This window comes from Gymnoscopelus braueri, assembly GCF_963280865.1.
Source record: "Gymnoscopelus braueri genome assembly, chromosome: 17".
Taxonomy (NCBI): Eukaryota; Metazoa; Chordata; class Actinopteri; order Myctophiformes; family Myctophidae; genus Gymnoscopelus; species Gymnoscopelus braueri.
The window spans coordinates 16,497,874-16,521,968 of NC_137617.1; the positions used below are offsets into that span (position 1 = coordinate 16,497,874).

Sequence of the window (24,095 nt, forward strand, 5' to 3'; positions counted from 1 at the left end):
CTATTTCTTGTACATGTATGTGGTATATGCTGTTTGGTCTTCTCACAATGTGGACTCAATAATACTGATACAAAAAAACAAAAAAATCCAATTATGTGTGTGGTATGGGTTGGCCTATCACACTCTTAATGTGAGAACACCATGTTGTGCGTAAAAAGGTGATACATACAGACATTCAAAGTGCATTGTCCTTTGAAACCTTTAAATTACTGCGAATATACTGTATATGAACAGCATGGATTGTTGAAATATTTGCAGATGTATTAATTGGCTTTATTGGTAATATGGGGGGTAATTCTCAAGTTGCAATGCTATATATTGCTTCGAAAATTCAAAAAATGCCTCCTAAATCAGTAGTTCTCAAAGATTTTGTGCCAAGGACCCCCAAAATTATATGTATTTGGCCGCAGACCCCCATTTGAAAATGTTTTGTGCCAGGGACACCCAGAGGAGAAGATTTATGTATTTAAATTTATTTCACACAAAAATCGCAGATGTACAAGCTCGCAGCACTTAATGATGCGCTGTGAGCTTGTAGATCTGCTATTTTTGAATAACCGACGCTAAAATCTACAATGACACAGATGTTTTCTCGTTTTTAAGGGCTTAAAGAACACAGTGTTGGTCAGTAGCTTAGCTAATAGCGTAAATACCGTATATTCCCCAGTAGCTTGTTGGTAGTAACTATTTTCAGAATCAGTCAAGTAAGCTATTTCATTCACCATTAGCTTGACACAAACTACATCACTGTTTTCAGTGGCACATCAACATAAAACTGCACAACAGATGATTTTTGAGTCTATCACATAAAAGAGGGAATTCTCCATCTCATCCATTTGTAGCTTTTGCACATATAGCTTGTTCATGTTTTATTGAATCACTGTGTCGTTCTGCAGCCACATTATCAGCCCCATTAAGGTACAAAGTATCTTCAATGTAGCTAACTACTTTTTTACCAAGAAATGTGTAGTGAAACTACTGTAACTATAGGCCTATTTTTAAAGAGAGCTTTTAGTGCAGCTCAGTTTTTATGAAGAGTAACAAAAGTTACTTGCTCAACACTGAGAACCCACCAACAGTTATGGACTTGTTAAATGATACCCTGGTATTGAGTTAATAATATTAATAATATATCTACAGTTGTGACAGCAATATAGATTTTAAGTTGTAGCAGAAAGAGTTGGGAAAATGCATTGTTGTCTTACCTGACAAGAAAACTGCAAGAGAAACCCACTCCATGAGTGCCCTAGGTAAGTGAAGTACTGGTATTTGACACATCAGGAACAAACAACTGTGTCTGGTGATAAGAGAGGTTGAAAGTAGCTTATATGCTGTAGGCTACTGGAAAGTTGAGTAAGTTTAAGTGAAGAAGAGGAACAAAGGTATGTTGGAGCCGGAGGTATGTTCTTTATTCTTATTTTCTCCGCAATGTAACAGACATTTTCTGTCATGCTGAGAAAGTATACATATTTGTAACTGTGTGGTACAATATTCTTTCGTTTCGTTGTGCCAGTTTTGACAGTATGAAGATGAAGCCCTATTCCATATAACACATGACAATCTTGGTACAATGGACACTGCTTGGTATCAATCTCATAGTACAATTATGTTAACTACTCCCCAAAATACTTTTCAGTGATACGCACAATGTTGAACATGTGTAAATACAAAAATGAAATAAAAACACCCAAAACTAACACAAACAAACAAAAAAAGCCCTAGCTAAGCATGTAGTTTCTGAAAAGGGAAGTTGTTGCTGCAGGCTACAGTTATTTTTGTTCAGCAGGCTGTGGTGAAATAGACAAGACTGTGTGCTGCTGTAAAGCTTTTGCGACATTTATTGATATATAGATGGAAGGACAAACAAACAATATTGACTACATTCTCTCTAAATACATTATTTATTCATCAATCCTGGTCATGCTTCCCCTTTTCTAGGTAGGTAGACACTGTCTACCTACCTTATGTCCTTATGTTCACTGTTATTCCTCTGGTGGTTGTGCTCCACCATCTTCTGGACCTTGTCCTTCTCCACCCTGATCAGCAATCATCTGCTTTAACTGACTCGTGAAAAACCCAGCCTGGAAGTAAGATACACATGAAGAGAAAAACTAGTATAAATACAGCAATGCAGCATTAAGCCGCCATCATTAAATAAAGGAAAATGATTAAATGGCAAAAAATATTAATATACTGTAGCATTTGCCTGGAATTTTTGTGCTAATGCTGAATAAAACGACTTACTAATAAAGATTTGTGGTTCTGTTTTTAAGCCCTGCTGAAAGTAAAATGGCACCTTTCTTACTACCTACATTTCTAGTACATATTTTTACATTTACATGGCAATATGCCTATTGGATTTACCAATTACCAGATGGGAAGCTTGGGCTAAAGGTGGCGCTTGAGGAAAGGCCATTTGGTCACCAAAATCAGCAGTGTTCTTCTTTGCTGAGCACATTTAGTTTCATGCCAATCATAGTTGCCAAGTCTGCATATTGTAAGTGACTTTGGGTTTGTTTTTCTGTAAAGTCGCTTCTAAATATTGGTAGTTGGGGGTTGTGTTTTCTGGGGTTGTTTCCAAATTGTAGTTCCTTATTTGGGCTTGTTTCCTAAACCATGATGGGTATGGTTAAGGTTAGTACAAGACTCTGGGCTGACATGAATGGCTACCTTGTGTGTACCTTGTGTGCACAAAATGGCTGAGCTGGGGATTTCATTTCCATGCATACTTCATGTCATGATAGCTGGCCTATGCATGAATTATTGAAAGGCTGTCATAGCCCTTTTAAAGAGCGCGGCGTGGGACATCATTGTATGTCTTATCGTTCATGACGAGACGTGCATTGATAAAACGAGATAAGCGTGACTAATACCTTGAAATGAACGTACAGTATATACAGTGTATTACCTTAAATAAGCCCGCAGTGATCAAAGCCAAAATAACAAGTCCTCCTATGCTTCCACCAATGATGGCATTGGTGAGGTCTGTCTCAGTGTACACCTCCACTGTGGCCAAGATCTGAAGAGCGGTCACAAAAACAATTAACCCATAAAGCAAAGATTTGAGTTAAAAATATTCGCTTTAAAAATATATATGTATTCAAAGATTTGCACAAAACTTCACGATTTAAAAAAAGAATTGCCAAAGAAATATGAAAATGACACAGATGCGTTCCCGGTGTTAATGGGTTAAACTAAAAGTCTTCTAAAAATGCCAAAGTGTGAAATGTACATCTGGTCACAGCATTACCTTTCGAACTGGGGGATTGTTTTTAGACTGTGTTGAAAAGAAGATGTATTGGTCTCTGTCATACTCCAACGTGGCTGTGCTGATCAAGCGGAATTTGGCCGACTGGAGACCAATCTGTGGGTCAGGAACAAAGAGGGAAGGGAATGAGCAGCAATCTTTGTTAGAGACAATTAAGAGAGACTTAATTATTCTCAGATCAAAACTCTGATCTTTACTGGTTGGTTGGTTGTAATGATTGTATTCAAGGAATTGGGTTGCATTTCTGCTTAATGAGTGTCACTAATCGCTAAATCCCTAAAATGTGTAGATTTGTGATGCACGGAATTCAATATTCACCCACCCACAACCATTTAACATAGTAGAAATAATTATTATAAAACCCACATCCGCATAAAATGGGAATATGCTAATTTGGCCAAAGATACAGTATGAGATACTTTAATAATTGTAAAATAGTCACCCATCAATGATTATTTATAGTTTCAACTCGGTATACATTTTATTCTTGATGTAGGCTAGTTGAAAACTATACTGCTCCCTTACTTTACCTACAGTAAATGGCAATGATTGAGATCTAAATGTAATGTTCAGTGTTGAATAAACAGCACATATTTTAGACATGATATTTACCTGCTCGATCCATCCTGAGCTCAGGTTGGCAGAGATGTTATAAACGTCAAGCTGATCTTTAACCATGAACACGTTGCATCTGAACACTGTACATGTGGCAACGGAACAGTCCTATGGGCAATTAAAGGACAAATTCAAAGCATTTTTTTATGGAATGTTTTCAGTATATATAACAAAATTATAAGCAAAGACAATACTTGGTAAATGCCATCAGTGATATTTTTTAACATTTTTTAAATATAACATAAGTTATATTTTGAAGTATGCAAGTAGTATGCAAGTTTTTTTTAAATAAATATGTCATGCAATTTGTGGATGGTAGCTGCCAGTGGCCATGTACCACTGTAGGATTTTCCTTGATGTTATCCACAAAATCTGAGGTGATAGGTTCCTCGTCCTTATAACTCTTGCAGCCTGGAATCTGAAAGTTGGTTAGTCAAATGGAAAATATTACATTAGAATCAATAGCACATCACACTAGAAAAAGTGCCCCTCGGAGCACAGGTCTCCGCCAGGTCAGGTACGTTATTGTGGCCTCCTGGTGGCGCTATAATAGGCCAATATGAAAAGGGTGCCATTTATTCTTAGGCCTTTCACGGCAATCAGACACTGCATTCATGATTTGAGGCATTTTGTTCAATTATTTTTTTTTTATTAGACCTGCTGGTGGCGCTATAACAGGCCAATGTGAAAAGGGTGGCATTTCTTCCTCGGCCTAGTGGGAATGTGCGTGTGAAATTTCACGGAAATCGCAAGCTGCGTGCATAATTTGAGGCATTTTGTTCAAAACGGACCAATCCTGCAAACTTTGGAAGCCAACCTTAGCCAATGAGGATGGAATATGGGAAATCGGACAGATCTGTGTTGATCACATGACTATAGAGATACTGTGTACCGATTTGCATGACGTTTGGATAAAATCTGTGAGAGTAATATAAAAAAATGGGTTTTGCACAAATCGGCCTCCTGGTGGCGCTACTGTATAACAGGCCCATGTGAAAAATTTGAGGCAGAGGTTCTGAATTGGCATCCAGGGAGCAGCGACCGGGCCGGAGGGGCGGGCCGGCTCGCACACGGACAGGAGACACACGGACGGACGGACAGGGTCCTAAACATACTCTCTCGCCATGCCTTTTGGCCAGGCGTAGACAATAACCCTAACTCATTGAACTGAATCTGACATGAGAAACACTTTTTCCACAGAGCAGTTTGAAGTTTGGTGTGTTTGAACTCCAACATGCATTGATGTGTCCATCCATGTAAGTTACCTCCATACTACCAGGATTCACCCAGATGTCTTTATCCCCAAGCCTCACCGGCACCTTGATGATCACAGTAACATTAAAGGCTCTCACAGAATTCAAAACCTGAGAGGAGATAGAGCATGATAGAAAGAAGGTAATGTAGTCTTGTTGTCACTTAGCAGTAAACCTGAAAGCTGAATTAAATTGATGAAATATTTACATAAGATGTTTTACCGTAATTGATTGTGGGAGTGGTGTCTGCAGATTATTATTTCCAAAAGTAAAATTGGTGTAGCTGAGTGAACTGAATGGGAATATTAAACATTTAATCTATGAATTGTTTTACTTCATCATAAAACTTCCCCAATCAATAAAATGTTTAACTTAAAAATATCTACAGTACTGTGTGAATGACAAGAAACGATGCAAACCTTGGATTGGAAATGTCAAGAAAAATGCTGTACTTCACATCAATCTCCTTCTGTTGATAAAGTTCACTTTCTTGGGAATGCTCAGCATTTCCACTGAAACAGAAGATAAATAATTCCTAGTAATGTAATAATAGAAAGCACACAATCACAAGGGTTTCCACCAGACAACAGTACCTTGTGGCATTTGCAGTAATCAGCATCTTTCTGTCAAGTTCACTGTTGGTACTGATCCCATAGGAGACAGTGAAAAAAACCTAGAATGGAATGAGAGAAATCAGAGAAAGTGCTTTACACCGCTATTGCTATACCAAAATTAATTAAACATTAATTTGGAAAGTTATTTGTATTCGATTATCCTTGCAGATGTGTGTGAACATAAGATACGTTAGAAATCTAAAAGTTTAACCTTTGCATTGCTTTTGAAAATAGGCTTATCAATGGTGCAGTCACTCTTCCCACGTGATAAACCATCATCACTGTCCAAAGAGTTACATTCCACTCTTCCCTTGGTAAAGACAAAGAAAACCGCATGTTAATCACACATCTTCCTTGACCAACGAGAACAACTTATTAAGGCTGAACTCGGGGTTAGTTATGTTGCATTGACGTCAATAATTACCTGCTGTATGGTGAACTTCCTGTATGAGAGCCCAGGAGGGTATGTGAGGGTGACACGACTGTTGTACGAGTTCTCCTCTCTGTTCTCAACTGACACCATTACGTTCAACAGTTCATCTATGCCCACTTTAACCTCTCTAGAGCTGATTATGATAATGCAAAAAGAGAGAAGATTTCTTTTAAATTACATTGTCTCTTCTTGAGTACAGAAGGAATCATTAAGGGAAAGGCAAAATATCACGTTTACAATTCACTTTGGTTTCATATGAGACATTACTCAAAATATGGTTTACATTACAACATCCTCTGCTACCAAGAAATACATATTACTAATACATTGCTTGGCAAACTGCAAAATCAGGATGCTATTGAAGAGGAATGTCAGGTTTTTTTTATTGTTGTCTCCGCCAGGCCCGGACGGCTGAAGGCCAGAGACTATGCACTATAATAGGCCTATTAATGACCTTTTTGGAGTTTTGGTTTTGATTTCTAGATTTGGAGACTCTAAATCAGCCCTGAATGAATTGTCCCAGGCAGCAATAGTATCCTGTTAAAATAATTACTATTACTATTTGTCTATGTACTCGACATTTAAGTCTTCTATGCTACTGAGGTGCCTGTACATGTGCAAAGGAAATTCCTGTAGCAATAAAGAAATCAATTGCAGAGTATCCCTGTGCTCATAAACTGGCAATCAAAAAGGTATCATTCCATATTTATTCTAACATTTTGTATGATGGGAACCGGCACTGGTTCATCAACCATGTAACCACACACAGGACATACGTGTGTACATTATGTCTCACCTGGTAAAGTTGAAATCAACTTTGAGGTTGTCAGTACAGATCTCATCAGTGCCACAGTTGATTTCAAACCCTAACTGTTGTACAAGGGAGGAAGTCAACCGTGTTAATTACATTTTCTTTCAAAGAGTAATAATGAGATGATGGTCTTACAAGCTGTTTGAGCATGAATTTGCTCTGAACTACTGAGCCATGAAGCCAAAGCTTTGCACAACGTGTTAAGTATTCCAACGGCATAATAATTCTGGCTAGTCTGCCAGCTCTAATGGAATGCTCTCTTGGCAAGGGTAATCTGTCTACCCTCCATCTCAAAATGAAAATAATTACCATTGAATTGTACGGGAATATTTATACCCATGAAATGACAGACAGACAGACAGACAGACGTAGGCATCATTAAAGATAACTTACAGGATGATAGGTGGTTGTCTGAGCTTGCTGTGCAAGGCTTGGACTGAGCTTGTCTGAAGATGGAACACCTTCAAAGGTGAAGTGAAGTTCATTAGACAGTACATTCAGAGCATCCTCTGGACACGCCTGCAATGAGAGGGCATAATTATTTAAAGATTCATACAGTAGTCCAACATTCAATAAAAACAGATTTCTCTCATTTATGCTTATTCAACCTACCTCAATGTCAAATTGATTTGAAAAGCAGTGTGGCTTTGTCATATCAAGGGTAAAAGACTTGAACAGCTCTCGTTGTTTTGGTGTCTCGATGTAAGCACGGTTGTTTGGGGTTTTGCGGGTTGAATCCAGTGTCAATGTATAATTAATCCGTGCTTGAGCTGGAACAGTTTAGACTTTCATTAAAAAGTTAGTCTTTACATAAAAGTATTTTAAATGCTAAAATGGCTCTGTGGTCAGTGTGGTGTATAGACTTAGAAGAAATTTGAAAAAACCTGAGTGGCGAGTCATAGTGAAGCAAACTGTAACTGTGTTGTTCAATGGAGAATCGCAATCTGTGTTGTTGGTGGGGATCTGGTCTGGGCTGAATGTCACCTGTGCTTCCACCATTACTATTGGCTTAGATCTGGAAATGGACAGAATCTTTGGAATCACCTTTTCCTTTACTCTCATTTACTTAGTAAGGGAAATGGCAATAGTACAGAATTTACTTGATTTGCCTTAAGAGTACCATGGTGCAATAATCTAAAAGGAATACAGTATGACAAAATGACATATTTAAAAATGTTTCTTATATTTTTATTTCTTGTCATGTGCATTCATCGTTTGCTAAAAGTAAATGCAAGACAGTCAACAATTTTCTCAGTAATGCAGTCATTACAAACAGAATGGGAGACTGTCTTCCAGTTCTGGTTCTATTACCCAAACTGGCAACAAGATATTGAGCTGTGTGTCCACAAGTGTGACTGTTGCACTTTTCTGGGCAGTGTAACAGTCACACTTATGGATGGACACAAAGCTCCACAAGTCTGGAACTTACCCACCACTCACAAAACAATGCCAGGTGTGCACCACCCTGGAACACATTCTGGGCCAGTTTACTTTCATGGACCATGGAAACTGCTACATCATGCCAGTGAAGGACTATTTCAACAAGTTTTGTTTTAATAATTACCTGAGTAGAAGAACAGCACCCTTCGAACCCACTGCCAAGTCAGGCAGGCTGTCTCCACTGAGGTCAAAAGAAGACTGGCTAATGGACAGACCAAAGAAGCTTAGTCCAGGCTGGACATCAGAGCCAGGAATTCTCTAGATGATGAAAAAAGAAAAGAAAATGTTGATCAAATTACTACGGTCATACCTGTTCAGCAAATACAAAATGTTGCATGAATCCATGGCCACTGGATTAGCATTGGCTTGGACTCACACACACCTGTGAATACATGGGATTGATTCTTCGTCTTCCATCACCATGGAAAATATAGATGCTTCCTTGACCATCATTCTCTAGTGGTGCTCCCACAGCCAAATCATTGAATCCATCACTGTTGAGGTCAGGCAGTGGAGCAAGAGAGGAACCAAACCTTCCACTTTCTCCTGCAACACCTTTCAACATTGTTTGTCCATCGGACATCAGACAATCAACTCTCTGGGGAAAACAATTATAATAATCGGAATGAGTATTCAAATTATAATTCTCAAAACTCAAACTGATGTATGATGACCGAAAGTAAAAACACTGACCATGCCAATGCTAAGTCTACAGACGTAGACCCTGCCCTCTCTATCTCCCTCCGTGAATGAAGGAGCAGATATGAGGATTATGTCAGTGTATCCACTTCGATCCACATCCATGGTACAAACCTCTGCCCCAAAATATGCCCCAATCGGAAACTGAGCAAACCAGAAATCATCATTCAAAGGTTAGGAGGAATAATTACATTTATTAGAAGAAAATGTACTGTGAATAATAATTTGAACACAAACCTGTGGATTTGTCGTAGGGTCGATCCTTTGGAGGAGTTCCCCGAAGGAGAACACCATTACCATCCCCATGTGTTTAAATCTTGGAGCGCCTATAACGGTGACAAAGCCACTTCTTCTTATGGCAATGGCCATGGAGTAACCTAGGAGAAAACAGCACAGAGTAAACATTAGAAATAATTATGCCTGGGGTGCATATACAGTAGGTTGCTAATGCTGATTATCATATGACCTTAAAGCGAACAAACCCTGATATGGGGATAATATAATATTACATATGATATAATGACTCTCAAATGAAAGCCATGCCAATAGATTCTGATGTAGAACATTATAGTCTTAAATTACTTACAGACTTTTCTACACTTGATGATCACTATACAGTACACAATACAGTAATATAATATGAAGTTCATTTTGTACTTTCTCACCAAGATAACTGTCAGGATCCATATCTGTAAGCTCCTTGAGGTCTTCCCTCTGGCCTTCTGTTGAGACTTCCTGGTAGCTCCCCCTCCACTGGTAGGCACCAACAGCTGCCATTTGGAATTTTCCCTAGTATACGTAGGCACAGTAAACAGTTTTGTTTTAATGTATAATTTTAATGTAACATTTTGTTCCATACTGTACTTCCAACTTTAAAGGTAAAATTGTTAGGGTATCCACTGAGATCACTGTTTGTGCCGTACCTCGATCTACAAAAGATGGACCTGTTTAAATATGTAATTATTACTTGTATCACAGGCTGCAAAATGGAGCAGACCTAATGCACTTTGTTGAAACTAAAATGTACCACTGAGAAAACACTATCTAGAAAGGGCCGCTCAGTGGAGAGCAAATCTCCCCAATCAGAAAACTTACAATGTTCCAGGCAGTAACAAGTCTCTCTCTCTCTCTCTCTCTCTCTCTCTCTCTCTCTCTCTCTCTCTCTCTCTCTCTCTCTCTCTCTCTCTCTACTGTACATGCATGTCATAGGTGCGTGCATTGCTAACTTGCCATTAACCAGACAGGGGTATTAACTGAAATGCATGTCTCTCCTATGCATCACACACACGTACAGTAGCGTGTGTTGCTCTCTCTGTGTGCTGTGTACACAGGTGAATTATCAACTATGAGGCAAAATTTGCATGTTTTTTCAGCTAAAGCCATAATATAGATCTCATATTCTGGAAGGACAGTTTGTGTCCCACTCCATATCCCATAGCCTGCAAGGATGGTGGGTTTGAGGTTATAAATTGTATATTGTATTTCCTTGGCAGCATGCACAAGACATTTTACACTGATCAGTGTTGTAGTTTGTGAGATTGGCCACAATAATAATGGTTTGTATGCTATGCTTTGAGTACAATGGACTATATGAAAGGCTTTGTCCTGAAGCACAGCAGTTTTGTTGGATAGCCTACCAACATTTATCCATTTTCAAGTGTGGGTTAGAATTCATTAAAAAATATATATTTGTATTTCCATCTAAGGTGTGTCGCCACTCTGCACCCACTTTGAGAACCATAAACACCAAACACCAAACACACGCACGAGAGCTAAAACTTGCCCAAATATTTGCTGCGGCACACCTCCACACCAATTTGCTTGCCCTAAAATAGGGCTCTATTATGTAAAAGACAGCATTGTAAAAAATGTTTGTCAACGACAAAACATAAGGAATGAACAGGTTTTTGATTACCCCAGGTACATTAGCAGCACTGAATCCCTCTTGAGCCAATTCCAGTTTCAATGAGCCACCGCTCTGAGATCCTGTAAAGACAAAATGAATCAACAACAAATATCTATCAACTCTATTATGAATTTTTAAAAAAGTGATGATTTTCCTACTGAGCCTGATTTGTGTTCGAACGATACCTTCAATTGGAAAGATGCTGTTCTGCAAAGCTTTCCCGATTCCATCAAGAGCTTGAAAGTTGGTCACTCGAAACACGTGCTTTGATGGATCGGTAGCAATGGTGTCCAACTCTGCTTTTGCTGAAGGTTCATTAAAAGCACTTCCAACCTTAGGATATCAAGATACAGGATGTTTACCATCTTGTGAATGACAATGCTGCCGTATAAATTACTTAAAGTTATTGGTGTATAATCCTAAGCTTATATATATTGACATCGATACTTAGACGTAGATTCAAAACTGAGCATATTAATCCTCAAGGTTGAGGTGAAGGTGTCTGTTGTTACATCTTGCGTACATGTACATACGAGTAAAATGTTTGTTGTTCTGGTTACTTATTAACATTGTAGCAGCATTAAAAATAGTAACAGTAAGAAACACACACACACACACACACACACACACACACACACACACACACACACACACACACACACACACACACACACACACACACACACACTATTTTGGGCATGTCAATAGGCAAACAATTAAAACAAATAGTGAAAATGGCTCATCTCCAAGCTTGTGAACTTGTGGATTGGCCATTTTAGCTATTAGCATTGTATTTTCAGTTGTTTTTCTTTTCTGGCCTGATCATTGATCAACCTGATAGAGGGAAGTACTGTAGCTGTTTCACAAATGTACTGCTAGTAATGGCTATGAAGCCACTTGCCACACGTTTGGTAACATGTGAAACAATCTGTGGTTGGGGTGGCTCTGTCCTACAGTATATAGAAGTCAGCCTGTACCCTCTGATGCAATCGGCTGTTCACATGAGCCTCTATATTGCTTTGCGGTTTAGATCAGTACATTTTCCACACCAGGCAGTGATGCAACCAGGCAAGTCGTTTCGGTTTGTTTAGGTTTGATGAGTGAGTTTAACAACTTACCCCAATTGCAAATCGAACAATGCCTTCCCTTGCAGCAAGGGAAGCAGCATTAGCTAATTCATTTCGATCATTAGACTCTCCATCAGTAATGACTATCAGGAACTTTTTCACTTCTTGTCTTGATCCTCTATTTCCTGAAAAAACACCTTCGCTGTCGAAATACAAAAAAACTGTACTTGCAATCTCTTGTCATAAAATGTTTGACAATTGAGGTACATTGTTAATATGCGTAAAGGCACTTACACAACACGTCTAATTGCTTTAGCTGTAAACGTCCAACCTTTTTGTTGACTAATACGATCAATTTGAGATTCCCAAGATCCTGAGGTGGCAAAATTGTCAAAATAATTGTGGATGTAGGGGTCTGTTGAGTACTGGGCAACTGCGAACTGAAAATACAGGAAATAAATATTTAATTCACTGAAATATACATTATACTGCAATTACAGTCAAGCAATTGGAGAGGTTGAAAAAAGAACATACAAGCAGTTCTATTTTAAATGCCATCAATCGTTAATCTTGTCAGTTAAATTATATTCCCATTTTCTGAGGAACTCACTGCTCCTGCAATTTCTTCTCAAACTGGGCCCGTTTCACATTCATCTTCTAGCAAACATCTGCATGAGCAGAAATTACGTTTTGTATTTGTATGCCTCCGTTTTTGTCAAACTGTATTTAGCTGCTACGGGGAGCAGTGCATCCGAGCAACATGACATTAAGAATCCCCATTTAGAATGGTACCATACTGTATAGCCTGAGTCCTGTTCTAAACCTGGATCCTACTCTATGGTGCAAGATGATTATTAGCCTGCCCACAGCAATGCATGGCTCCTGTCTGTGAACAAAAATGAAACTAAATAATGAAACTAAATAACTTGTGAAAATTTATAGGGATGATCAGTAGTCTGCTTTCAGCAATAATGTTAGACATTTGACTGGTCCATACTGCAGTAATTAATGTTAACCAGTTTGATCATTCTTTTTTAATTTGTCAGGGTCTGCATCACCTCGGGTTTATTTCTCAATAATGACCTCCACGCTGTTCATTACTCCTTAGGTAGTTGTGGTTGACCCATACAGGTATAAAAACAAAACAAATCTCTCTTCTATACAGGCATGTGGAAAGTAAAGCCACTAGTGATGAGCGGGCCGACCCGTAACCCACGGGTCCCGCGGGTCAACCCGCGGCGCGGGTGGTCGAGTCAGGATTTCAGAGGCAATTATGCGGGCTGCGGGTGAGCGGGTCAGTCTCACACGAAAAAAATAAATAAAACCCTATTTTGAACAACGTGCTTGTTTATTTAACCATGACAATGTTGTACTACTGTAGACATTTAAAGCGACTTTGGGTACTTAAAAGAGCGCTATATAAATCTGAGCTATTATGATGATGATTATCTTTTTTTCCCCGCCGCGGGTCGCGGGGCGGGTTGAGCCATAGATTTATATATGGGTTCGCGGGGCGGGTTGAGGCGGGTTGGGTTCCGTGGCGGGGCGGGGCGGGTCATGAAAAAACCCGTCCCGCACATCACTAAAAGCCACCCTCCCTGGTCTCTTTGGCCCTTTAATTGAACATCATGTTTCTGCTCATTATGTGGCATTGTACAGTGCCCAGATAAGATGCTGGATGTTATCCCATCATTGATGATGCAATGTCACATCTATCGTTCTATAATTGTGCAGAAAAAAGCGATGGAGCATGTTTTCATCAGCATAGAAAATATGGCACAGTTTGGAAGAAAACTGACTTATCTTTATAGTTAGAATTTGACTTTTCCATTTGGCCAATTCTACGAGTCCCACCTGTGTAGCTCCAGTATCCAATAGTGAGCTAATCATTCTTTTCACAAATGTCTTCATTGTGGTGAATTCAAGGGGTTTAACGCTGCCTGAGCCGTCCAGTAAGAATGCAATATCTGCTGTCCCTGGACACTCTGTTAAAAAATGTATTAGAAGAAAAGATTATGGGCATGCTCTTCTTTTATTTGTTCCATTCTAAAGCTTTTCAGCAATTTTTACACAACTTCATACAAATTTCTTAAGCATTTTCATATATATGTATGTGCGTATAATAAATGTACTATATAATGTTCAACTTGTCTGTGGAGGGCGTGTGGATTGTGCCTAAATATGAGCATGTGGGAGGGGCCAGTTTAGCAAAAAATGCCACAAATCATGAACACAACAACGTCAGAGCCAAAAGCCATTTCACTTACACCCATGGGGTGTAATTTGCAGTCAGTACTTCTATTTAAATCAATACATTTACCCTCAAGAGATGATGGCACAGATAATCCAACACTGTCATTTGCACCTATCTCTAAGCATAAACCGTTGTATGTGGTGATAGTTTTGCACTCTCTTGGAATGGTTGGACCACATGCCTGCAACGGGAGAACAGAATGTCTGAATTCAAAATGAAAGTTTTGTGGAGAAATTACACTGTCACACAGTGTATGGTTAGGAATGAATGCAAATTAAAAAAGTGAAAAAGAGAAAATAAATCTGAAAGTTTTCCTCCAGAAGCCAGTTAATTAATTGTGTAAATAAATTATAATAAACTTAATGTTTAGGAATATTTTTACTTTGGAATAATAACCATTATTTCCCGAAAAAGATTTATATTTACATTATTGTTTCAAAACAACAAGTATACTCTAACTTTGACACAGCATAACATAACTGTAGTTAATGAACTCACAATTGTCTTTCCTGTGGTAGGGTCATTTGTCATTGTCAAGCCAAGGGACATGTTGACTGCAAACTCTGGCACTGCATTAAACATCACATAAGGAAGATGTAAAGATAAATGTCAGTACATTAAATTATATTGTGTCATTGTAATTTTACTGTCATAGATTTAAACAACAACATTAATAATATCTGCAGAAATAAACAGAAAAACTACAGTCACAAATAAAATCCATTCACATAAGTCAAACATTCAGTACTGTATCTTTCTTTAATAGTCTGTGGCCATATTAAGTCACTAAATAAATACACAGCAAATAAATACTTCATTATTACACATCCAGTATGAATGTAAAGGTTTTGTTCTAAAATTTGATATTCACCACTTGCACAAAGTCATACTGTACTTGCTCTTACAAAATCATAACAAATCAGGTTACTTTTTTAAAATGAAGTTGTAATATTTACAGTTGAGACCATTTTGTGTGGAATAATGAACATCATGTAATGATGATAATAGCATTATACTTTTTTTATTAATGAAGCCTTTATATTGATTTTGATGTTGTTGCCTACCTTTAATAGACATGGGACTACATGACTCTGTAGAACATTTATATATTTGTCCCCTCCTGTCTTGTGAAAGGGGTGCACTGACCAGTATGCTAAGGAGAGAAATCCGTGACACGAAAAGTTGTTAACAAATAATTGAAAACATCCAGAAATGTTGTTTTCTGATGCTTATGCACTGGCTATTAATGGATATGACTGTATATGTGAACATTTTATCATAGTGAGAAAAGTGTATGATGGGTAAAAGTACACATTTTTTTTAAAGATGTCAAGCATCTGAGGGGTTTTTGTGTTCAGTCACACAAATCCATACTCTGTCTTTATTTACCTTGATTGTCTTTGAACCACCTTGTATCCAAATCCATCACCAGGTGAACTCAAGGATTTCCAAACCACAGGATCAATGTTAAAACCAAATGCAGCTTGGAACACTGCGGAAAACAAGGAACAACACAAATTTTATTGAGAGATGGATAGAGATGTGTGTGTGTGTGTGTGTGTGTGTGTGTGTGTGTGTGTGTGTGTGTGTGTGTGTGTGTGTGTGTGTGTGTGTGTGTGTGTGTGTGTGTGTGTGTGTGTGTGTGTGTGTGTGTGTGTGTGTGTGTGCGCAGTCGCACACACATATGCACACACGCACACACGCATGGCATATGCACGCACACACACGACAAATGGTGCAATCATCTTGACGTCTTTCTTCAGAACTGGAAATTGCAATGACTTTGGCTGGACAAAGATTCCATAGACACTGTATTTAAAAAAAATGGGATACAAATTTACATTGCCGGAGATGTCCACCGTCGCACGCACACACACACGCACGCACGCACACGGACAGACGCATGGACGGACAGGGGCGAAAACATAATCTCCGGCCTTGTACCATCCGGCCTGGTGGAGATAATTACTACTACTATTTTACAGTTAAATTAAAGTTGTGGCAATCATAGTAGATTAGGAGCAGTAGTTAATTTGACTTATGATCTACAACAGTGGTGCACACTGGAAGATAATCTATTGGGTTGTGGAATTGTGCACAGCGACATTAGAATTGTTGAATGTACTGACAATCATACAATATGTTGTTTACTGGCACTGTATGTATTGCATGCATTCATGTACTTTTTGTATTTTTTGCAAGTGACACAATTGTCCAACAAAATGTGAATTAGACTTGGGTCCACACTCAAAACTTGCTCCGATGATTTCTCCTTTATTCTATTTTACCAGTGGTGTGTTGGTCGCTACACAGGACACCATGGCTTTCCACTAGTACATTTTCACCCCCTAGATTCACAAGCCAAGTACCCAAATGGCTACTTTGCATAACAGGTTTACCGGTGGCGGTGAGCGTGCGCGTGCGTGCATGTGACGTCATTAAAATACCGTTCCCCTGGGAAAGAAAAAAAACATTGCACCACTGCATTTTACACAGCAACTGAAGGAGGAAGATGTTTCTGCCGCAGGTTTTCAAAATTGTTTCATCAGGGTGTCACTGATGAAACACTGACAAATTACAATAACCGCACCCAGCGGTGCTACTGTGGGATAAAAAAAACAGATGATATTAGAATACAGTCTCCGTGCAAGTACTGTATGTCAGAGTCAGTATCCATACGGTAATGTACTAGTTTTACTCCAGAGTTATTAGTCTATTGACGGAGCAGAGTGACTGAAGTGTGCCTCGTCTTTCATCCTCAGGCTACCGGCACAAAGGACAGACAAAGTCTAGTGCACTCCCCACCGAGGGAAGATGAAACTGCCGTTTGCTCTCTTGCTCTATTGCCCCACTATTGACTGTTCTCCCCGTGGAGGGGGTGGGGGGGGGGGGTTGGCCATGATAGCTTCCTCACTGTTCTCACATTCGCCACCTCCACACCATTCAGTGTAGCCCCAATAACGGAGCCAGCCTTCCTCACCGGCCTGTTCAGACTGTTTGTGCTATTACAGCCATTATTAGTATTAGCCATTAGAGACTGGTAGAACATCTGCAGCATCTTGTTGCACACACCGAAGGACCTGAGCCTTCGCAGAAACTACAGCCCTTGCTGTAGAGGGCATCTAAGTTGTCAGACCAGGCCAGTAACTTGTTCAGTTTCACGCTTACGAACTTGTAGTTATCGAAGATCTCCACCACCTCCCTGTGAATGGTGCTGGGGTCCGGTGGTACCCTATTGCTCGTGCGATAGTCCACCACCACTTCGTCTCTGTCGGGTGGAAACTTCATACTGTATGTCCAAAACTGTTCTTTTCAGGATTAAAAAATAGCTAGAGTAGCAGATCTACAAGCTTGTGGATCTGCTACTTTTGATGCTTTTGTGTGATCTAGTAGGGCGTTAATTTACGAAAAAACAGGTTTCTGCCCGACAGTAACGATTTCTTGGTCTGTTCCACCTCACAAAGTTCTTCACCACAGCATCATGTTCCTCAGTGTTGTCACCTGTGATGCAGCTGACGATGACATCAGAGAACTGCTGGAGGTGTCTCCAAGTTGAAGCGAAAGTGAGAGGTGTAGAAGGTGAACAGGAAGGATGACAGCACAGTGCCCTGGGAGGTTCCCGTATTACTCACTAGCAAATCAGGCAGTTTTTTGTGTTCTAATAAAGTTTCCCCATGTTTGATTTGTCATTTTTAACGTGACATATCTGTCATCTCAATACACAAGCCACAATATCCTACAGTAAAATTAGATAATGGTAGGGTGAGTGGGCCTCTGACGTCACTCTGACTCAGCCATAACCATAAGGAGTTCCCAATGCAGCTACGCCCAAATATGGAGTGTGTTGTCTAACCTCAATGTGTCGTCATGGCATCAGCTGCAAGCAAATGAGTCAGCTCCATATACAGGCACAAAAGGGGGCATGCCCATATATGGGCATAATACTGATGACATCAGTGATCTCCGTACAGTATAGGGCATAAAAGGGACAAGGACTGACAGATACAGAGATCCAGTTGTCCAGAGTTACAGATCCGACCACTATGCCCATATATGGTCATGTGCGTATATGGCACCAACCGACTTCAAACTCGGCGTGCACAGCGGCAAGGACTTGAGTCCGCCGTCGAGTACTTCGATAATCCAGTTGTCCAGAACCGCCGATCCCATCAATATGCCCATATATGGGCATTCCAAAATATGTGCATATACTTATGACATCAGGGATCTCCATATGTGGGCATAAAAGTGACATGGACTGACAAATACAGATATCTCCATATATGGGCATAAAAGGGAGACAGGTAGACAGACGGGTACAACAGATACAACGGGTACTCTGACGAAGCCCCAGACACTATGACTCAGACATATTGGTCGGATCGGCGGTGCAATGTATGTGTGACAGTACGTTTTAACAGCGGGCGACTCTCGGGCGATCGCCGGGCGACATCGTCCAAAAGATAAAGAAAATCCATCTTTCATCGCCCCCCGCCCACTTCGCCCTATCGCCAGTAGTTGCCGGCTCTCATAGACATATAATGCACTTCCGGAAAATACTATCCTGAATCGCCCGCTGTTAAAACGCACCGTGAGTCCGCATAGTGGTCAAACCTCTAGTACTTATACATTTACTCCATCTGTGTATCAAAAGTGCTAGCATCAGAAGTCGCATGTATGTCACGCATCAGCCATGTTAATACAGCCATGGATCAATGTAATAAACAGGGAACAACAATCTAAAAATGTTTACCTCGATAGCAATTGACACTTTTTCAGAATCTGTACAATTGTAAACTCAAGTTGCAATACTGTGTATTGCTCATATACATTAAGAAAGTAACCACAGTGCTGGGCAGTAACTTAGCTAATAGCGTATCTATATTTCCCAGAAGCTTGTGGGTAACTTTACTACTTTCAGAATACAGTTTAGTTTTGACTGCAGTTTGTCCATCACATCAAATATAGAGAATACTACATTTCATTAACACTTTTTCAGCCTTTACATGTCAAAAATTCTCATGTTTTAGTCAGTTACTCAGTGCCATAATTTGTATCAGCCACATTACCAAGTAATGATTATTTGTAGTGTCTACTGTAGCTATAGGCCTATTTCGAAAGAGTGCTTTTAGTGCAGCTCAGATACTTTTTATGAAGAGTAACTAATAAGTAACACTGAGAATCCAACAGTGATGGAGCATCTGTGTGTCATTTTTAGACTTATTTGGCTATTAAAAAAATGGCAGATATACAAGCTCGTATGAGCTTGTAGATCTGCTATTTTTGAAAAATCGTGAAAATGTGCGCACATTTTTGAATATATATGTTTTTTAAAGCGAACATTTGTAACAACATTTATTTCTTCTGGGAATTCTACAAATGTCTTCTAAATCTTGTATTTTTATTTTTTCATGTATGTTGCTATATCAGTGGTGCTCAAACTTTTTCACGTCAAGGACTTCCCAAAATGATATGTATTTGGCCGCGGACCCCTATCTGAAAATATTTTGACCCCCCCCCCCCCAGAAGCAAAGATTTGAGTTAAAGATGTTCACTTGAAAAAATATATATATATAAGATTTTAAATTTTTTATATAGATTTCTAAAAAAAAATGCAGATATACAAGCTCATTGGTGCCGCGCTATGAGCTTGTAGATCTGCTATTTTTGAATAGACCAAAGTATAAAATAATGGTTATAGCAAAAAATCTAAAATGACACATATATGCGTTCCCAGATTGAATGGGTTAAATGACACCTTGGAGTTGAGTTAATAATGTGACAAAAGCTCCACAATTGTGGCAGCAATATAGATTTTAAGTTCTAGAAGGATTAGAGGCGGAAAATGCATTTTTCTCTTACCTGACAGGTAAACCACGATAGAAACGGCCCACTCCATAAGTGACATTGAAGTACTGGTACTGTATTTGACACAACGGGATCAAACTAGTCTCATTGGTGAAACAACGTCTGGCGGATAGAGATGTTGAAACCAAGTGCAGAAATACTAACCTACTGTACAATCACTGCTGGAGAGTCTTGAGGAAGTTTGAGGATAGAGGAGGAACAAATGTATAATGTCATGAGGGTCATGCTTCATGCTTTGCTTTGCGTAAGCATACATATGTGTCACTGTGTGGTATTCTTTTGTTGAACTAGAACTAGTAGTGTGCCAGTTTTGACAGCATGAAGAGAGATTTATGAAGCCCTATTCCAAATAACGGCCGACAATGGACATTGTATGAACATACATTTTCAATCCCATATTACAAATCTGTATGTCTCTACTTCTAACTGCTCCCCAACATACTTTTCATTGATGTGCACGAAATAAGCACAATGTTGAAAATGTGTAGCCCTAGCTACAATGTAACAACAAAACGACACACCGCCATGAGACTGAAATAGATCAATACGAAGAGTGTAGTTTCTGAAAAAGGAAGTGCAGACAGTTATTTTTATTCGTCTGGAAGGTAGGCAGGTGCGCTTCCTCTGGACGCGTTCATGAGCAGTGGGTGCTCAGCCAGAGGAACGACTAATTAGAAAAAGTTACCACACCTAGGTCCTAGGTGGAAGTGGCGGCACTCCAAAATAAGAGGATGCAAGACAAAGGCTCAGTTATTTGGCACCAGCCTTCCTCAGAGCAAAAATATGTAATTTTTATTCAGCAGGCTGTCATGAAATAGACAAGAATGAGTGCTGTTTTAAAGCTCTTGGGATGTATGTTATTGGTAATACATGTAGATGGATAGACACACAATATTGTCAAAATAATTATTTCTGTTGATCAATCCTGATCGTGCTTCCCTTTTTCTAACTGTAGATGTCTCTACATGACTCTAGATGTCTCTAAATGGTTTCCTCCAACATGCCTTGAGTGCAATAGATAGTCGTGTTTTATATTAGATATAGTATTTTAGATGACAAAAAATTGGTTGCAACTTCTCCATTCCGTAGTAATATTTCCCAGACCATGGGTCAGGACCCATTTTTATTGGTAAAAACGTTTCCTACGATATTTTTTCAGAAATGTTCTAACAAATTCAAACTTTTTTTTAAAAGAATTTCAGAATAAGAAAGAAAAAATAAATTGTGAGTTGTGAGTTCGTAGATCGGCTATTTTTTCTATTAAATAGTGTTTTAAGTGGTTAATTCACAATGTATTTGTATATAATTGTATATAACTTTTGTAAGTTGTTCCCTGGGGAGACAAATTTATCTTTTGGGTCTCAGCTCAAAATGTTTGGGAGCCCCTGCCTTAGTGTAAACATTCACTAAACACAACATATAGCAATTTGTTTTTTTAAATGTATTAATAAAGTACTGCTTGAAGTAAGGGCTCTATTTCTCCTTTTGGATTCACTTCCTTTCTTTTCCCATCTAATCATGCTGGTAGGATAGAAGTGGAATCTATGTGAAATTCTGGATTATAAGGTTGTGATGTGTGTGAGAAATAATGCTCTATTAAAACATATTTAAAGAAGTAAGCTTTATTTCTTTTGTGCATTTGTACAAAGTAAACTTAATGTGCTTTGCAAAAATAATAATAATGAAGATGTATATACAGTAAAATAATCTTGCTCCCACGCACGCACACACGCACGCACACAAACCCTTTCATAGACGTAGAATACACAAGACATTTGGCGCTGATCGGTCCAGTGGTTTACTTCATTAGTCGCAGATACACACATGTACACTCATATACACACACACACACACACACACACACACACACACACACACACACACACACACACACACACACACACACACACACACACACACACACACACGTGTGTGTGTACAATTATGATTATAATGATCATAATGATATTTATTCAAACTATACCTTAATAATTGGATTTGGACATTTGAATTTGTGTATTCTTACTTCTGGTTAATTGAAAAGAAAATGAATGAGCTCATGTTTCACTATTCCTTAAATTAGTTTTGCTTAAAACTTAGTGGCATAATTAAGGGTTGAGTCTGAATTGTTTGAAGCAGAATGTTCCCAAACTGACAAACTATACAACCACAGCATTCTATTTTACCTGTGAGAATAACTTTGAGGCATAATGAAGAAATTAATTTCATACATTAAAAAAAGAAAATGCATAGTATGTTAATTAATATAAAGCAAAATCAAAACCTGCCCACAGTCAGTAACAGTGAATAAAATATAAATTCTCCTCAGTGGAGATTTTTTTTTTTTTTTTTGGTCCCAAGCCAACATAGTATATTAAGAAATGTAGATGGCACAATGTTTTCTAACAGTAAGTACTGATCAAATGTGTTATTTGTCTGGTGTACTAAAGTTAAATGTCATTATACCATGTTATTATACGATTTCTCGTGAGGATGAAAACAATAGAACAGAATGGAATGATCCAATGCAATACAAAGTACTATACAGTAAGTACATTCCATACTGCACATGGTTGAGTCCCTGATCTGTGTCCTTATGTTCACTGTTATTCCTCTGGTGGTTGTGCTTCACCATCTTCTAGACCTTGTCCTTCTCCACCCTGTTCAGCAATCATCTGCTTGTACTGACTCTTGAAAAACCCAGCCTGAGAGTAGGATACACCAACATACACATGAGGAGAAAAACTAGCATAAATCCAGCAATGCAGCATTAAGCCGCCATCGTTAAACAATGGCAAATTATTGAAAAAAAATAGCATGTGCCGGGAATTTCTGTGCTAATGTTCTATAAAACTGTGTCACCAATAACAGTAGGGGCCATGCTCGGTTTCATGAGTATGCACAGAAAAGTATATGGCAATAGTTTTCAAGATATGTTGTTTGGTACCAAAATGGTGGATGGACGGACAGACAGACAAACTGATATCTGACAGACACAGCGTCATACATGACTGACATCACAGGCTGGTCACATGAAGTCAGACTTTTGCATTCTACACTGGAGCCACCCTATTCACATGTGAATCCAGAGATCCATATGATTTGATTTGATTCTAATTTACAAAATTATTAATTAATTAAAGCTGCTCTATGTAACTTTCCTCTTCTACCACGGATTTGAACCCGGTTTCCAGTGCAAATGCTGACATTTTTACCATTGGGCTAATAGAGCCTGCCTGCTTGCTCAGGGGATAAATGTAATCTTGACCATCAGGTAAAAATTTGTGTCAGATCCTGTGTCTAGGTGAGACAGGACCTTTGACACAATCTAAATGTCTTAATAGAAGAGCAGGGAGACTAAATACAACCACCCCAATTGTTTACGATATATTGTAATGTATTAATTTTTGAAATTATTATTATTCAGTTGCAGTTTTAGCCAACTATAATAACTTAGAATGGTAGAATGGAAGTATGATAGTGCCCCTAGCCAATCAAATTGTGAGAATAGGTTTATTTAGTTACATTTATTTAAGGTTAGACACTGTTGGTACGGTTAAGGTTATGATAAGGATCTGGTGTATGCATACACTGGGATACAGCACTGGCTGACATGAAAGGGTACCTAGCACGCACAAAATGGATGCCATGGGATTGACAAAGCATCAATGCGATGAGCTGAGGCATGCATAGCCTACTTCATGATGGCTGCCATAGCCCTTTAAAGAACAGTATATACAGTGTATTACCTTATATAAGCCAGCAGTGATCAAAGCCAAAAGAACAAGTCCTCCTACGGTTCCACCAATGATCCCGTTGGTGAGGTCTGTCTCTGTGTACACCTCTACTGTGGCCACAATCTGAGAA

General features: G+C 39.0%; 2 protein-coding genes across 2 annotated transcripts in view; both read right to left on the minus strand.

The window, feature by feature from the left end:
• Positions 1-1,395: 1,395 nt before the first annotated feature.
• LOC308105265 (integrin alpha-M-like) lies at positions 1,396-20,349 on the minus strand. Its single transcript, XM_080455903.1, has 30 exons — positions 20,223-20,349; positions 15,750-15,852; positions 15,425-15,513; positions 14,859-14,929; positions 14,427-14,541; positions 13,961-14,091; positions 12,401-12,546; positions 12,158-12,308; positions 11,225-11,372; positions 11,049-11,119; positions 9,799-9,922; positions 9,371-9,510; positions 9,128-9,277; positions 8,817-9,032; positions 8,559-8,692; positions 7,879-8,009; positions 7,607-7,764; positions 7,388-7,513; positions 6,980-7,053; positions 6,175-6,316; positions 5,962-6,060; positions 5,730-5,809; positions 5,556-5,648; positions 5,359-5,428; positions 5,149-5,247; positions 4,221-4,301; positions 3,881-3,991; positions 3,251-3,364; positions 2,909-3,019; positions 1,396-2,081 (listed from the first exon to the last, which is right to left on the minus strand). The coding sequence occupies exons 1-30, from the start codon at positions 20,266-20,268 to the stop codon at positions 1,983-1,985; spliced, it is 3,423 nt and encodes a 1,140-aa protein (XP_080312029.1). The 5' UTR covers positions 20,269-20,349; the 3' UTR covers positions 1,396-1,982.
• A 1,493-nt stretch (positions 20,350-21,842) lies between these two features.
• LOC308105263 (integrin alpha-M-like) overlaps positions 21,843-24,095 on the minus strand; it is a 37,755-nt gene continuing 35,502 nt past the window's right edge. The window contains exons 29-30 of the mRNA XM_080455901.1: positions 23,978-24,088; positions 21,843-22,933 (exon numbers count right to left, since the gene is read on the minus strand). Coding sequence (XP_080312027.1) covers positions 22,835-22,933; positions 23,978-24,088 — 210 coding nt within the window. The 3' untranslated portion in view covers positions 21,843-22,834. The remainder of the gene's footprint in view (positions 22,934-23,977; positions 24,089-24,095) is intronic.